Genomic DNA, 15,240 nt, shown 5'->3' with positions numbered 1-15,240 from the left:
ATAAAGGATATAATCCCAGCGGGGTTTTCTACAATCGGTGGAATCTCTCTCCTGTTTGTCCATTAAAAGGCAAAAGTACAAAATCGGCAGAACAAAGAAGATAATCTACGCTTCTCATTTAACTTCCTCTGTAAGGAAGAGGAAGAAAAGAGAGGATTAGAATTACAAAAAACTTTTCACCATAGACTCCTCGTTATAAAAATAGTGTACATAGTCCTCTTCAAGAGAGATTTATAAAGATTGATGACTCCTTTTCTTAATGAGATATAAAAGGAAATAATGTTTTAACCTTTGCAAGTACAAGCTACAGTTTAATACTTATACAAACTCTGGGTTTGTTCAAATCCAGAATCCAATTTACAGAATAAGCAAATGTAAAAGTGATGTTTGTACTAATAATCAAGACCAGACAGCATCTGCAGACCTTCTTCCTCATTTCCGTGTATTTACACAAAATGAAACTGAACACTTCACACACAATAAATTAAATCAATAAATATTTAAACGTTTAAAATCCAAAATTAATTATGATAAACTGCAATTATTTAAGGTTTAAAATCTTATAAGAAACACTTGTAAACAAGCACACTTGATAAACAAAGCTATAGCAAATCTCTCATATAATACATCCAATAAAAGGCAGAAAATATTACTTGTTTATTGTTTTATACTTAAACAATCTTCTACACGTATACAGTCCCGGTCATTAAGGTCATCAGATCAGTCATTTCTGTCCGTACCAAAGACCCGGTGTAAGCGGAGAAGGGATTAGGCCTTCACAGTTATCACTCCGAAATGCTGGAATAGCCTTCCACCTCACATTAGACAGGCTGCAGCTATACTTATTTTTTTAAATAGTCAGAGAATGCCTCTTTGTTCTTTAGCATTTGAGCCTTTTCAATGTTTAGGGGTTTATTTGTATGTTTTACTTACTTATGTGTTGTGTGACTTGTTATTTTAATTATCAGTAATGGTGTTCAGCACTTTGGGTTTGGACAATGTGTTGTAAAAAATGTGCTTAATAAATAAACTACTACTACAAAAAATATATTATTGAAAATTATTCAATCATAACACTTTAATTATTACAAAAACTGAATTAATATATAATTACACTAGTTCTGTAAAAAGATTAATCATGAAAAACTGCATTCAAAGCTTGTGTTTACATAATATGTGAACATACAGTAATATGAGTACATATTATATATAATGTGTATAAATAATATACAAAAAAATAATGGCTTATTTATTTTTATTAAATAAATATTTACATCTAATACAAATTATATATGAATATTTTGGTTTTGTGTGTGTATATGAAACCAGAAGTTTACATACACTCCAAAAAAACTCCATTTTTTTAAATGTCAGATGGTAAATCATACTAAATATTTAATATTGTAGGTGCTTTAGAATTACCTAAATTAATTACATTTGCTAAATGCCAGAATTATTTTTTTTTTTTTTGAGAATTTTGTTTTAACTTCTAGACCAGTGGTGGCCATTCCTGTTCCTGGAGAGCCACCTTCCTGCAGATTTCAGTTGCAACCCATATCAAACACACCTGCCTGTAATTATCACATGGTGCTCAGGTCCTAATTAATTGGTTCAGGTGTGTTTGATATGGGTAGCAACTAAAATCTGCAGGAAGGTGGCTCTCCAGGAACAGGGTGGCCACCCCTGTTCTAGACAGTCAAAAGTTGTCTAAATTTCCTTGATATTTTTTTTCAGCTTTGCTTTTAAACTGTATAACTTTAGTCAAATGTTTTGGGTATCCTTCAACAAGCTTCTCACAATAGTTTGAAAGCATTTTGGCCCATTCTTCCTGACAGAATTGGTGTAACTGAGTCAGATTTGTTGGCTGTACACAAATTTTCTTTATGATTGAGGTCAGGGCTTTGTGATGGCCACCTTAATACATTCACTCTGTTGCCTTAAAGCACATATTAACTAATTTGGCAGAATGCTTAGGGTCATGGTGTGTTTGGAAGACCTATTTGTGGCCGAGTTTTCATTTCCTGGCTGATGTCTTGAGATGTTGCTTCAGTATTTCTACATAATGTTCTTTCTTCATGATGCCATCTATGCTGTAAAGAGGACCAGTCCCTCCTGCTGCAAAAACCCACAACATGATGCGGCTGCCCCCATACTTCACAGTTGAGTTGGTGATCCTAGGCTTGTAGGCTTTCCCCTTTGTCCTCCAAATATAACACTGGTCATTATGGCCAAATAGTTCCATCTTAGTTCCATCAGACTACAGGACATGTCTCCAAAATATAATTTTTCCCTGTGTAATTTAGCAAATTGTAATCTGGCTTTTTTTGTTGATTCTGGCTTGTTGATTTTCCCATGTTGTCACACAAGGAAGCAGTGCGTTTGAGGTTTTCCTTAAATACTATTTTACAGTCGTGCCTCCAATTTACTCAAACGTTGTCAATTAGCCAATCAGAAACTTCCAAAACCTTGACACCATCATCTGAGCTTTTTCAGAGGCATTATAATCTTACTGTATGTAAACTTGACTTTCTGGAAAAGTTATAACAATTTCTCAAAAAAATATCTCTCTCATTATTCTGCTATTAAGCATAACAGAAACATATTTTTGATAATCCTAACTTACCTAAAAGAGGAAAATTTTAGTCACATTAACATCTGACTTTTTTAACAGTTATGTGCCTTTATATACATGTAAACTTCTGTATGTAAACTTCTGTTTTCAACTGTGTGTATGCATGTATGTTTGTATGTATGTATGTATGTATGTATGTATGTATGTATGTATGTATGTATGTGTGTATGTATGTATGTATGTATGAATGTATGTATGTATGTTTGTATGATAAAAGGATGCAAAATTTATCGGTGACCATATCGTTATCGGCTGATAAATGCTATTTTTAAGATTATCATTATCGATCCGATGTCTAAATTAGTCCAATATCTTTAAGCCGATAAATTACGCAATTGTACAGAATTGTCTACCTTGCGTATGCGTGGGCGGAACTTGTTTAGACTTGTCCTGTGCACTATAATGGAGCTCTCCTGACATTGTTTATTCCTTCAAAGTCCGTCCTTTCTTCATGTGGTATTGCTGTGCATTAATAACTCAGTAAGTAACCATGTTCCTTATCATTGTAGATATGTTTAATTGAGTGTCATTGTGTATTTTGCTTGAAATCACCTCAGGAAAAAAATATTACATGTGTAAACATAACAACAGCAATGCACACATGCTAAACAACTTGTTGGGTTGCTTATATGCTAAAAATATTATTTGTCATCATCAATGCTTTGTTTGCCATGTGTTGTTGATGTAAGATTGTATTCAGTTTGACCGGAATAATATATAGTTGAAGTCAGAATTATTAGCCCCCCTGAATTATTAACACCCCTGTTTATTTTCTTTACCCAATTTCTGTTCAACGGAGAGATTTCTTCAATACATTTCTAAACATAACAGTTTTAATAACTTATCTCTAATAACAGATTTCTTTTATCTTTTCCATGATGACAGTAAATAATATTATATTAGATATTTTTCAAGACACTTCTGTACAGCTTAAAGAGACATTTAAAGGCTTAACTAGGTTAATTAGGTAACTATGCAGGTTAGGGAAATTGGCAAGTTATTGTATAATGATGGCTTGTTCTGTAGACTATCAGGAAAAAAAATATCTTTAAGGGGCTAATAATTTTGTTCTTAAAATGACTTTTAAAAAATTTAAAACTGCTTTTAATGTAGCCGAAATAAAACAAGTAAGATTTGTTTCCAGAAGAAAAAAGTATTATCAGACATACTGTGAAAATTTCCTTGCTCTGTTAAACATCATTTGGGAAATATTTTAAAAAGAAATAAAAAAAATTAAAGGGGGGGCTAATAATTCTGACTACAACTGTATATATATATATATATATATATATATATATATATATATATATATATATATATATATATATATATATATATATATATATATATATATATATATATATATATATATATATTTATAAACAGATAGTACACACTCATTTGACAGCACTAATTTACAAACACTGACAACTATTTAAATAAATATATGGAAAGATGGGCTCAAAAAAAAAAAAAAGAATTTCTGTGGTTGCAGATTCCATGTAGATCTACTAATAATGTAAGCCTGATCTGAAGTGCTGTGAAACTTCAGCAACCACATGCACTTTATTTTAGCGCATAAGAAAAAAGCACTCAAACAGCTTCCAAATCAAATCAAACCAAACCCATTTACTGCATCTCCATAAATGGCATGATGAAAAAAAGCCCATTAATTGACTAAAAAAAAAAGTGTGTGTGGTGTTATGTTTGGCCCCAGCATGGCTGCATTAATGGGCATCAGATGGCAAGTATGCCAGGCAGGACTTCTGTTTCCCTGCCAAGCCGCCTATAATCTAACACTATACAACTAGTATAACTGTAGCTTTGTCCGCTATTAAAAGAATTCTGTAGTTCAAGGCCATTTCACCAAAAAAAAAAATGAAAATTTGCTGTAGTGTAAATTCACTCAGTCCATCCAACAAGAACTTCACTTATTTTCTTTAGTATTTATATTCATCATATGCAAGTCAAAAGCTACATGATATTTGATATAGTCAAAACAAAATAAAATACAATTATATGAATATGAATACTGAAGAAGTGAAGTACTTGTATGTGTGCTTGTGTTTTTCTCAAGAGATGTCTAACAGAAAGAACATTCTCAGAGCATTTTCTTTACTCTTTTTTTCCTTCTGGAATAAGTTATTTATTTTAGTTTGACTGGAATAAAACATTTTAAACAATTTCTAAGGTCAATATTATTAGCTAGGATTATTTTTTTTGTTTGGCTACAGAACAAACCACTGCTGTCCAATAACTTGCCTAGTTTACCTAATTAATCCTTTTATTTGCTCTAAGCTGAATACTAGAGCCTTCATGTCATACTGTCATCATGCCGAAGACAAAATAAATGAGTTTTTAAAAATGTTGACTTAAATGAACGTAATGTCAACTGAGGGTGAGCCGTTTTTGAAAATTGTAATATTCCCCCTTAAGGAATTCCTGAAACTCAACCCAACCTAAGGAGAACATGTTTAGTCAAATATTAACTCACAATCTATGAATCTGCATGTCAAAGCGCACACAAAAACGCTACATTCCATGTTCTGTGTAGATAACCTGGGTATGGTCTATATTAAACATTCAGTATTACCACACAGCATACTTGGCAAAACACTCAGGATGTGAACTCATTCCTGACATCTGAATCCAAGACTTTCCAACTCTTAGAGCAATTAAAGCGTGGAACTTGGCAGATGAAACAGAATTCCTCCACTTTTATCAAGGAACAAACAGCAAAACTGTTGTGGCAATACTCTCTAGACATTGGAATGAATTCCTACCAAAAACCTATTAACAAAATTATAAATCCACCAACTCTAGTCCCGGGGACGCCCCGTCCTGCACTTTGTCTATGACCATGTCTGAAATCACCCACTGAATCACTTTAAACAGTGCACTATTTGAGGAAAAAGCCATTTATAGGGGTGTTTGAAACTATAATGGATGTTCTGAAATGCACTCAATCAATCCCACAACGCACCACAAAAGCAAGTATACAACCAATGTACACTGAGTGGATAGAGAATACCAAAAATGTACTTGGAGACTTCTGGTTTCAACTCAAACAGTTTTTCAGAATGGGTTGGGGTTAAACGCATTATACAACCTTCACATAATAACAAATAATATTCATTCATTTTCTTGTCGGCTTAGTCCCTTTATTAATCCGGGGTCGCCACAGAGGAATGAACCGCCAACTTATCCAGCAAGTTTTTACACAGCGGATGCCCTTCCAGCCGCAACCCATCTCTGGGAAACATCCACACATACATTCTCACACACACACACACACACACACACACACACACACACACACACACACACACACACTCATACACTCATACACTACGGACAATTTTAGCCTACCCAATTCACCTGTACCGCATGTCTTTGGACTGTGGGGAAAACTGGAGCACCCGGAGGAAACCCACGCAAACGCAGAAAAAACATGCAAACTCCACACAGAAACGCTAACTGAGCCGAGGTTCGAACCAGCGACCTTCTTGGTGTGAGGCGACAGCACTACCTACTGTGCCACTGCCTCGTCCTAACAAATAATATACTTTTGAGAATTATTTTAAAAAAGCTTTTGCTTAACAACATAAAGGAAGCAGATCTCACGTAATGTTTGGGAGAAATACTACAGTAAGAACTTTACCAATTAGAATTTAATGCATTTGTTGTTGAGTTGCAACGATGATTCACACACAATGACGTAGCTAAGTTCACACACACAGATACACAAACACACCCACCGCGCAGACACAAACACACAGACAGCATGCACGTTCAGCTTTCCATTTTTTTTTTGCACGCAAATGTAACAGGATACAGGTTAATCTCCAGTAATCTTAGTATTAAGGTTCTTCTGAGTGTGCCAGTTTAGGTTCAGTTTAAAACACAATTCAGATTTTTTATTATAATGTGTTAAAAATTGTCACGTTGGTGGCGTGTACACAGCTCGCTGTTTTAGGGGTGTGTTGCTTCACATGAAAATTAGTTTTGGCTGCCTGCCCAACGTAACAAGGGAGCGGAGCCAAGAGCTCACCCGCTCTGTCTTTATAACAGACAGGCAGACTGAGAGAAGGAGTGAGAGGATCAGCATTCAGCCGTACATGTACAACTCGGAAACAGACCAAGCAGAGAGTACAAAATCTTTTGTGTTTTTTTTTAAGTTTTACAGCCAACTGTGTGCTAGTTTCAACTGCCGAGCTTGTACACCGAGACTAATAACTACGCACACTGAATTAACTTTGACTGAGGCACCGGATGCACCGCTCGAAGCCGCAACATGGCACACCAGACACTCTCTGTGACGAGGCAGAAACATGAAGTGTTCCGAATCGTTGCGCCACCCATTTTAGAACTCTAAACACAGGTTTCCATCAAGCATACACAATGGCGCCCCAAGTTGGCGGCTGTCCGCGGCGCCCAGCCACCGGCTTGAAGCGCTGCCGCGTGCACTCCGACAGAAACCTACACCCAGGATTCGAAAATGCATGGAGCTGCGTCAGTCTCGCTACGCAGAGCGGAGCTGCTGGTGTGCAACCTGCCGGCAGGTTTGTTATTTTATTTCCAATGGAGAGACATGCACATGAGGCAGCGCGCTTGCACTTTTCTAGCTGCACCTAGTTAAGATCACTGGGAGCTTTTGTGAATGTGAGAAATGCGAACGGCTGAAGTTTAAGGTAGACACAATAAAAAGTACACATGTTTGCAAACCTACCAAAAGGTACAACCAATAATTCCGATTAGAGCGATTATGTGGAGAATATTGGTCTTGTGTTGAGCCCAATGAGCCTTGCATCTAAAAATAGAGCAAGGATGTTCCTTTCGTGATATCACTTTGACTCACGCTGAAAATGGCGGACATGAAACGACAAACTGAGGATTAGGTGATTTGTGCCTGTCAATCGAGATTGATGCGCGGGGAAACCGCACTCCTATATCAAGTTGTGGTCGCTCTGAAAACTGTTCCAATTGGTCCACCGTTTTTGTGTGGTTAAATTGAAAAAAAAAGAACTTGGTGTGTTTATATCACCCCAATATGACGGTCAATACACTATACTTACATGTCTGTCCTAAAAGCTTGAAAAGTGGATTTTTTACCATAGGTGCCCTTTAACATTCACAAACCGTGATTGAAGGTTCTTCTTTTAGAATTGTTCTGACAAGCGGCTGTGGTGATAAAGTAAAGCTGAAGTAAATCACTGCATAACACATGCACTGTTTTAAAACATTTTAAACTTGTAAAACTCACTCTTCTTATTCACATTTGATGATGATTGATGATCCTAGCGAACTGAACAGACCTTTTATTTCCGGTTGCTTTGCGCACGTCCTGTCTTGTTGGTATGATTATACACATGACTACTGTGACATGTTAATACGCAGCTGTCAATCAACTGGGGAACCGCACTCCTACGCCAAGTTGCGGTAGGTCTGAAAACCGCTGGAATTGGTCCACCGTTTTTATGTTGCTAACTTGAAAAAAAAAGGTAAATAAAAATGGTTCTCAGTAGTTACAGTACACAACACGTGAAGGCGCTCAAGCGCAAATGTGAGCGCACATTGAAGAAGATGCCCAGAGGCGATATGAATGTGGAGCATGTCATCAATGCTTGTTCGAATCGCCAGTAACTTTAACAACAAGCATGTCAACTTTCTCTCTTCTTCTGTGTTACAAGTGGATGTCAGAAGCTTAATGTGGAAAAAAAAACTGCAAGCGTAGTATGTTTATATCAGTTTCATATCTACATTCATTCATTTTCCTTCGACTAAGTCACTTTATAAAGCAGCAGAATGAACCAACAACCTATACAGATCAGGTTTTACACAGCGGATGCCCTTCTAGTTGCAACCCAGTACTGGGAAACACCCATACACTCTCATGCGCACCCACATATACTACAGCTAGTTTAGTTTATTCAATTAACCCATAGCACATGTCTTTGGAATGTGGGGGAAACACAGGGAGAACATGCAAACCCCTCACAGAAACACCAACTGACCAAGTCAGGACTTGAACCAGCGACCTTCTTGCTGTAAGTGACAGTGCTATCCACTGAGCCACTGTGATGCCCAGTTTTATATTTTCTAAATCCAAATATTATTCTAAATGCACTGACTTGTAGCATACTCTCTTACAGACATCCTAAAATCTAACATACTGATAGTAACATTTAACAAACTTTAATTTCACGGAAGCTTTATGATTTAACAATCTTTAAAAATGCTGTTCTGTCATAGCTTTTGTCCTAAATGTGGTGCTAACTGAAATTACTATGGTTACCAAACATATAGGATACAAAAAAAAGTCAGAATTTCTCTGTAATACTCGCCCTGGTTGACGATAACTTACATGTTGGAAAAAAGTGCACCACTGCAGTGCTCTGTTAGCAGTCCCATATATTTCAATGGCAGTTGCTAGGCAAGTGCAGCACCTAAAAGATGTACTCTATTTGAATATCACCATTGTTTGTCAGGGATACTTGGTTTTGCATTTATGAGCCAATAAATTGAGTCGTGCCTAATTGTGGAGTCATGGGAAAATGGACAGTCATGACAACACTGACTGAATGCTTGCACCAAAAAAAAATCCTCATACAGTAACTAACAATTTCTCAAACTTAGCAGATGAGCAATGCTAACTATGTTCAGAATTTACAGATCATTTGTCAACAAAAGCCAAAATGAAGCGTTAAAGCCACTATTATTTGCACATCTGCATAAAGCAACACTTCCTGGACGGTGTGTGACTTATGCGGATAAATGTACCTTGTGCAAGCAAATCTGTCAAAGCGAGTTTATCAAATCTGGACACTGGACTGACTAGAAACTTAAACTAACAAACCCTCTTTGAGCAAACATATACTTTGAGGTGCGTCACAAAGGCACGGCTTTGACAGGCTGTCATTACTGTGATTGGTTGCCTCTTTAGTCATCCTAAGAGAACGACCTCATTGAGAAAACACACAGTATTATTACGACGCTGCAATTCTTTGTCTGGGGTTGGAGTAAAGCAGCTTTTTTTAATTGTCTCAATATCAAACTGTTTATTTTGTTTGTGACTGCAACTATCAATGACAGTCTATCTCACATGATCATTTATCAATCAGTCCAATCCATGTCTACTGATAGGAGTTTTGTTTTAAATAAAAGAATCAGCTATAAGAAAGCTACAGGTACAATTTTGCATTCATTGAAAAAGTGTCTGGTATTCTGCTCCTTAGACTAATTAAAGACCAAAATTCTGTCATTTATTCACTGTTAATTTCACAAATATGTTTGAATATGTTTCTTTCTTCCATTGAACACAAAAGAAGATATTTTGAAGAATGTTGAAAACCAGTAACTATTGACTTACATGGTATTTGTTTTTCCTATGATGAAAGTCAGTGGTTACAGCTTTTTAACTATGGCTGTATATTGTTTCTGCATTGCAATGCGTGTAACTGTAATATTGGGATTATAGTGAATCAGCATCACTTTGCAGAGAGTATCTCACAGATGAGAACGTGATTTTTGGGTGTCATCACAAAGTTTAACCCTAATAATAGAGTGAAAGATTTTTACTTTCATGTGTTTTAAGACCAATGACTGTGTAAGTTTTATGCAAACTTAAACTGAGGGGTTATATAATGTAAACACAACCTGACAAACGTCTTGCCGCCTATCTAAGTGTTAGAAACAACAAATAATAAATTGACTTCTACTTGATCATTTGGCATCAGAAGTGGCTTATATGAAAGGCAAAGGGCTCTAGACTACACTTATTTTACCAAAATAAAATATGATCATGCCTTGATTTTTAATTATTTCATTAGGACAGTAAGGTCTGACTTTTCTTAGGGTAAAGTCTTGTCAATTAACAGAAATAATGTCCAGTATAGAATATAAAGTCATGGTGCAGTGGAAAAAGAACCAAGATTGTGTATGACTCTCATGAGCTTGAAGGACTGAATCCATACATCTCTGCAATGACTCAATTCACTTATTAATAAAGTCATCTAGAGAGGTAAAGAAAGCGTTCTTGCAGGACTCCCAGCATTCATCAAGATTCTTTGGATTATTCTTCCTCCTCCTTCATCTTACTCCAGACATGCTCAATAATGTTCATTTCTGGTAACTGGGCTGGCCAATCCTGGAGCACCATGACCTTCTTTGTTTCCAGGAACTTTGATGTGGAGGCTGAAATATGACGAGGAGTGCTGTCCTGCAGAAGAATTTGCCCTCTCCAGTGGTTTGTAATGTAATGGGCAGCACAAATGTCTTGATACCTCAGGCTGTTGATGTTGCCATCTACTCTGCAGATCTCTCACATGCCCCCATATTAAATTTAACCCCAAACCATGATTTATCCTTTAACAAACTTAGAGTATAGAACTATATAGTTAGAAGTATCTGTATAAGTATCTTGTGAAATTATCTTCATATCGCAACATATATCACAATATCACTTTTTGTCCAGTATTATGCAGCCCCATTTCTAACACTCTTCAAATGTTTAACAGAAAAAAAAAATAATAAAAGTCTGAAACCACTTGTAAATAGTCAGTACATTTTCATTTTTAAGTAAACTATCCCTTTAAATGCAAGTCAAAAGCAAGCACACGCAATGAAAAGCACATGTCCCTACATGTTTGATTACAGTATATAATACCTGGCTTGTTTCAATCATAAATTCATGCACTTCACCGGTCAAACGTATAGATGACCAACTGATATTCAGTCGAGCATTATGTGGTTGCTCTTTTGATTCTGTGTGCAGTCAAAAAAGCTTGAGTCATAATAGCAGCCAATAAATCTGATATTAAGCTATAATCTTGAGCTGTGTGCGGGGAGAGAGGCTGATGGTTATCTCTGGGTCCAGCTGTAAGTGAAAGGAAAAACAAAATTACCTGTTCCAGCTTAAAAATGTGCTGGTTGAAATAGTGCTGAAGTCTCTCGTTGGCGAAGTTGATGCAGAATTGCTCGAAGCTGTTGTTTTCGTAGTCTTCGAAGCCAAAGATATCGAGGACCCCGATGGACAGGATCTGAAAAGGTGATGATATAAAGTATGTTTTTGGAGTCATTTTGGCAAAATCAAACAGCTGGACAGAGCTCTACATTGATACGTTATTGTGCAACATGCTAGCAATAAGTATGTCTATGGTTAACTTTTTAAGGATACATGCAAGTTACCCAATGGGTTATATGGGGGTTTTCATTTTCAGCCAGCCAGTTCCAGGGCTTCCAATGAACTGTCTTTCCAATATAAAATCTCCACATTTAAGGTCAGATTTAAAAAAAAAAATCAGCAATCTTCACTGCCTGTTAGATATATGATAAAGTAGGTCGCAGATGGGACAAGAAGCACTGCATTAAATACCATTTCCCCCCGCCATGTCTTTAAAATACGACATTTTACCCCAGTATTTTCAAAGGAGTTTCTGCGCTAGCCTGCTGACCTGGACAGAGCAGTCTTTCATCTCGTTTCATGCTTGAACAACTAAATGCATGTTTAAGCCTATTTAACTGAATGTATTGTGATTATATAAGAGCACTGATGCTATAAAAGGAACCTTACAGTATAAGATTGAAAATAGTCATATTAAGAGCTCACCGGAAGTTAATCATTGCCTGAAAAATACTAGTTGTGCATATACCCCATTACAGCTGTTTACTCTACAGGTTCAAAAAATAACCCTCTTAAAGCCCTGGACGCAATTAAAAGAGCAAAGGTTTTGATTCAATTAAGTCTGATTATAGTTTGGTGCATTGTGCCTGAACTTGTGAACTGAAACGTGTGCAATTTAAATTAAGTGCATCAAGTTTGTTACCATTGCTCCTGAAATCCACACTCCTGCATATTTGCCCAGTAAAAAGTGAGTGTTTTGAAAATGCTATTGAGCCCATTTTGGTTAGGAAATTCTGATGCTCTGTTTCAGTGTAGATGAAATGCTAACTTTTGAAAATGGAGGCACAGCAATCCTCATTCACTTTCTGACTTGTCTCATGGAGTACTGCACATCTTTCCCTGATTTGTGAAGCCCCTCTCATATGAGCATTATGAAAAGTATGGATACTTTTATGAGCTGTATAATGTAGACAAAGACGGTTTTGTTAAAAAGCAATAAAAACACCAATGTAAACAGAGAGTGCTTTCATTCTAAAACGCAGTTTTTAAAAGAAAATGCGCTAGTGCAAACAGCACCTTACACTTGTGTCATTCTTGATCCTGTTTTTTTTTTTTTTTTTTTTTTTTACATAACCTTCTGAGTTTGCAGCAAATGAGTGTGCAAACAACATGTGCAAACATTCTCTACAGGGAATGTTTCTGAGAATGAATAAACATTCTGTAACATGCAAAAAAAACAAAAAAAACAAAAAAAAAACTTTTAGCAAACTAACAGCTTTTCCACACAAATGTGTTTTATAAATTAACATTTATAATAAATTGGATGTCAAAATATTATATATAGTAATTTATTTACACTGTTATATTTATTAAAAAATAATAAGTGGAAAAATCATCATTGTTTTGTTTTCGGGAGGTGTTAGCATTGTATATAACAGCATTTTATATTACATTGTACACTGCATATACATTAAGTAGTAAAAGTAATACAATTTTAAGTAGTAAAATGTATTTTTATCATAATTATTGTCATCATTAGCAAAAAAAGTAGTACTTTAACTGCCTGTTTTTAAATAAAAGAACAAAAAAATTCACTGGTAAAAAACAAAATGCAATTACATTTTGCATTTCCAACTGGCTGCTTTTCATTTGTGTTTTTATCTATTAAATAGATAGCTCACCCAAAATGAAAATGTACACACTATTTACTCACCATCAAATGTTATCAAACTTTTACGAGTTTCTTTGTTCGTTTGAACACAAAACCTGTAAACATTGACTTCCAAAGTAGGAAAAATAAGTACTACGGAGTTCAATGGTTAAAGGATTCCAACATTTTGAACAAATAAACTTAAAAAGGCTTGTGACAAGAGTGAGTAAATGATGACAGAATATTTCAGTTGTGGATGAACTACCCCTTTAAAGAATCAAAATACCCTGAGCTTCTGTTTTCTGCAGTCTGCTAAAGTAACTAAAATAAATACTACATTGGTTCTTCAGAAGGTAAACACCTTGCTCAACACTGAAGAAGATAATCTGAAGAATGCTGGAAACTGGATGTCATTGACTTTAATAGTATTTTTCCCCTTTGTATGCCAAAGGCTACATGACTTTCTTTTGTGTGCAGCAAAATAAAGAAAGCTCTGGAACCACCTGAAGGCGAGAAAATGGTGTATAAATGCAATTTATTCTCTTTAAGAAGTGTTTCTGAATGCAACAAGCTGTTTTATCAAGCAAACACATTTAGCCATAAATGTGTGTTTACACACTGTATTTTAAGCTGGTCTCTAACGTAACGCTTTGCAGAAATCTCCAAGCAAATTTTACATAACAGCAGGGGCCCAGTCAGTGTGGCTGAATATATCCCATTACATAATGCCTCCATCCATAATTTAGAGATTAAAGCAGCGCGAGCCACAGAAAAACAGGGTGCGTCTCTGTCAGATGGACTCATATTCCTGCTGCGTAATGTAATTGCTGTCAGGTGACTCACTAGGGCTCCACTGCCATGCATGAAGCAAAACGGCCCTGCTAGCATCCAGCCCTTCTCCTTACCATTCTCTGGGATTTATTGCTACAGAAATGACGTTACCTTGGCTGACTCCTCCAAATCCCTTTGGTTAAGTAAGGCGTGATTTATCCTGAACACAATCCAGTCAAAAAGGGCACTGTAGAGTGACTTTGCCATAGAGTCTCTTACTGTCCCAGCCTACAAGAACAAAATTAAAATATATCATCAAAAATAGGAAACAGAAACATCACAATGACATGAAACTTTGTGTTCTTGGACGTGACCTTCATTTAATGGATGTGAGTTGCCTGCAAATTTCAAATGGGACTACTGGCTGCGTTTATACCACAGACTCTGATGATCAATTCTGACTGTGTCTATTAGTGTATGGAGTAGTATATATATTTTTTTTTGTCCTTTAAATGTGACTCATATCTGATGCCTTATTAAAAATTAATACAAGTTGAATAAAAATAACTTTAAGCCAGAAATTGCCTGGGATATGAATAACTTTGGGCTTGACTATATATTTTGATGGATGGATGGATGGATGGATGGATGGATGGATGGATGGATGGATGGATGGATGGATGGATGGATGGATGGATGGAAGGATGGAAGGAAGGATGGATGGATGGATGGAAGGAAGGATGGATGGATGGATGGATGGATGGATGGATGGATGGATGGAAGGATGGAAGGATGGATGGATGGACAGACAGACAGACAGACACAGATATACAGTATAGTGGAGTCCACACTACAGCCAAGCAAATTTTTTGACATGTTGATTTGCTGTAGTTTATGACAGAAAAGTTGTAATCTGACCCTTTTCTTTTAATTTAATTTCTTTCTTTTTTTTTAACCAGTAGGCATTTTAATGTCATGTTCATGTGGTGTGATTTATGCACATGATGTATGTAATAGTTTTATATTAGTTTATATTGTTCACAGGGTGGATGTTGCACTTATGCT

General features: G+C 36.1%; 1 protein-coding gene and 1 long non-coding RNA gene across 51 annotated transcripts in view; one reads left to right on the top strand and one right to left on the bottom strand.

Annotated features, from left to right (window-relative positions):
* Positions 1-15,240, bottom strand: part of myo9aa (myosin IXAa) — a 256,784-nt gene that overhangs the window by 78,666 nt on the left and 162,878 nt on the right. For all 50 annotated transcript variants that reach the window (NM_001423815.1, XM_087258425.1, XM_087258438.1 and 47 more), the window contains 2 exon segments: positions 11,536-11,670; positions 14,347-14,463. In NM_001423815.1, the coding sequence (NP_001410744.1) occupies positions 11,536-11,670; positions 14,347-14,463 (252 nt within the window).
* LOC147843207 (uncharacterized) lies at positions 1,470-3,743 on the top strand. Its single transcript, XR_015496338.1, has 3 exons — positions 1,470-1,523; positions 1,697-2,781; positions 2,850-3,743. It is a non-coding gene; the product is annotated as an uncharacterized LOC147843207 (long non-coding RNA).

The sequence above is a fragment of the Danio rerio genome, chromosome 7 (genome assembly GCF_052040795.2).
Source record: "Danio rerio strain M-AB ecotype USA chromosome 7, GRCz13ab, whole genome shotgun sequence".
Taxonomy (NCBI): domain Eukaryota; kingdom Metazoa; phylum Chordata; class Actinopteri; order Cypriniformes; family Danionidae; genus Danio; species Danio rerio.
This window is presented reverse-complemented; position numbering and strand designations above follow the sequence as displayed.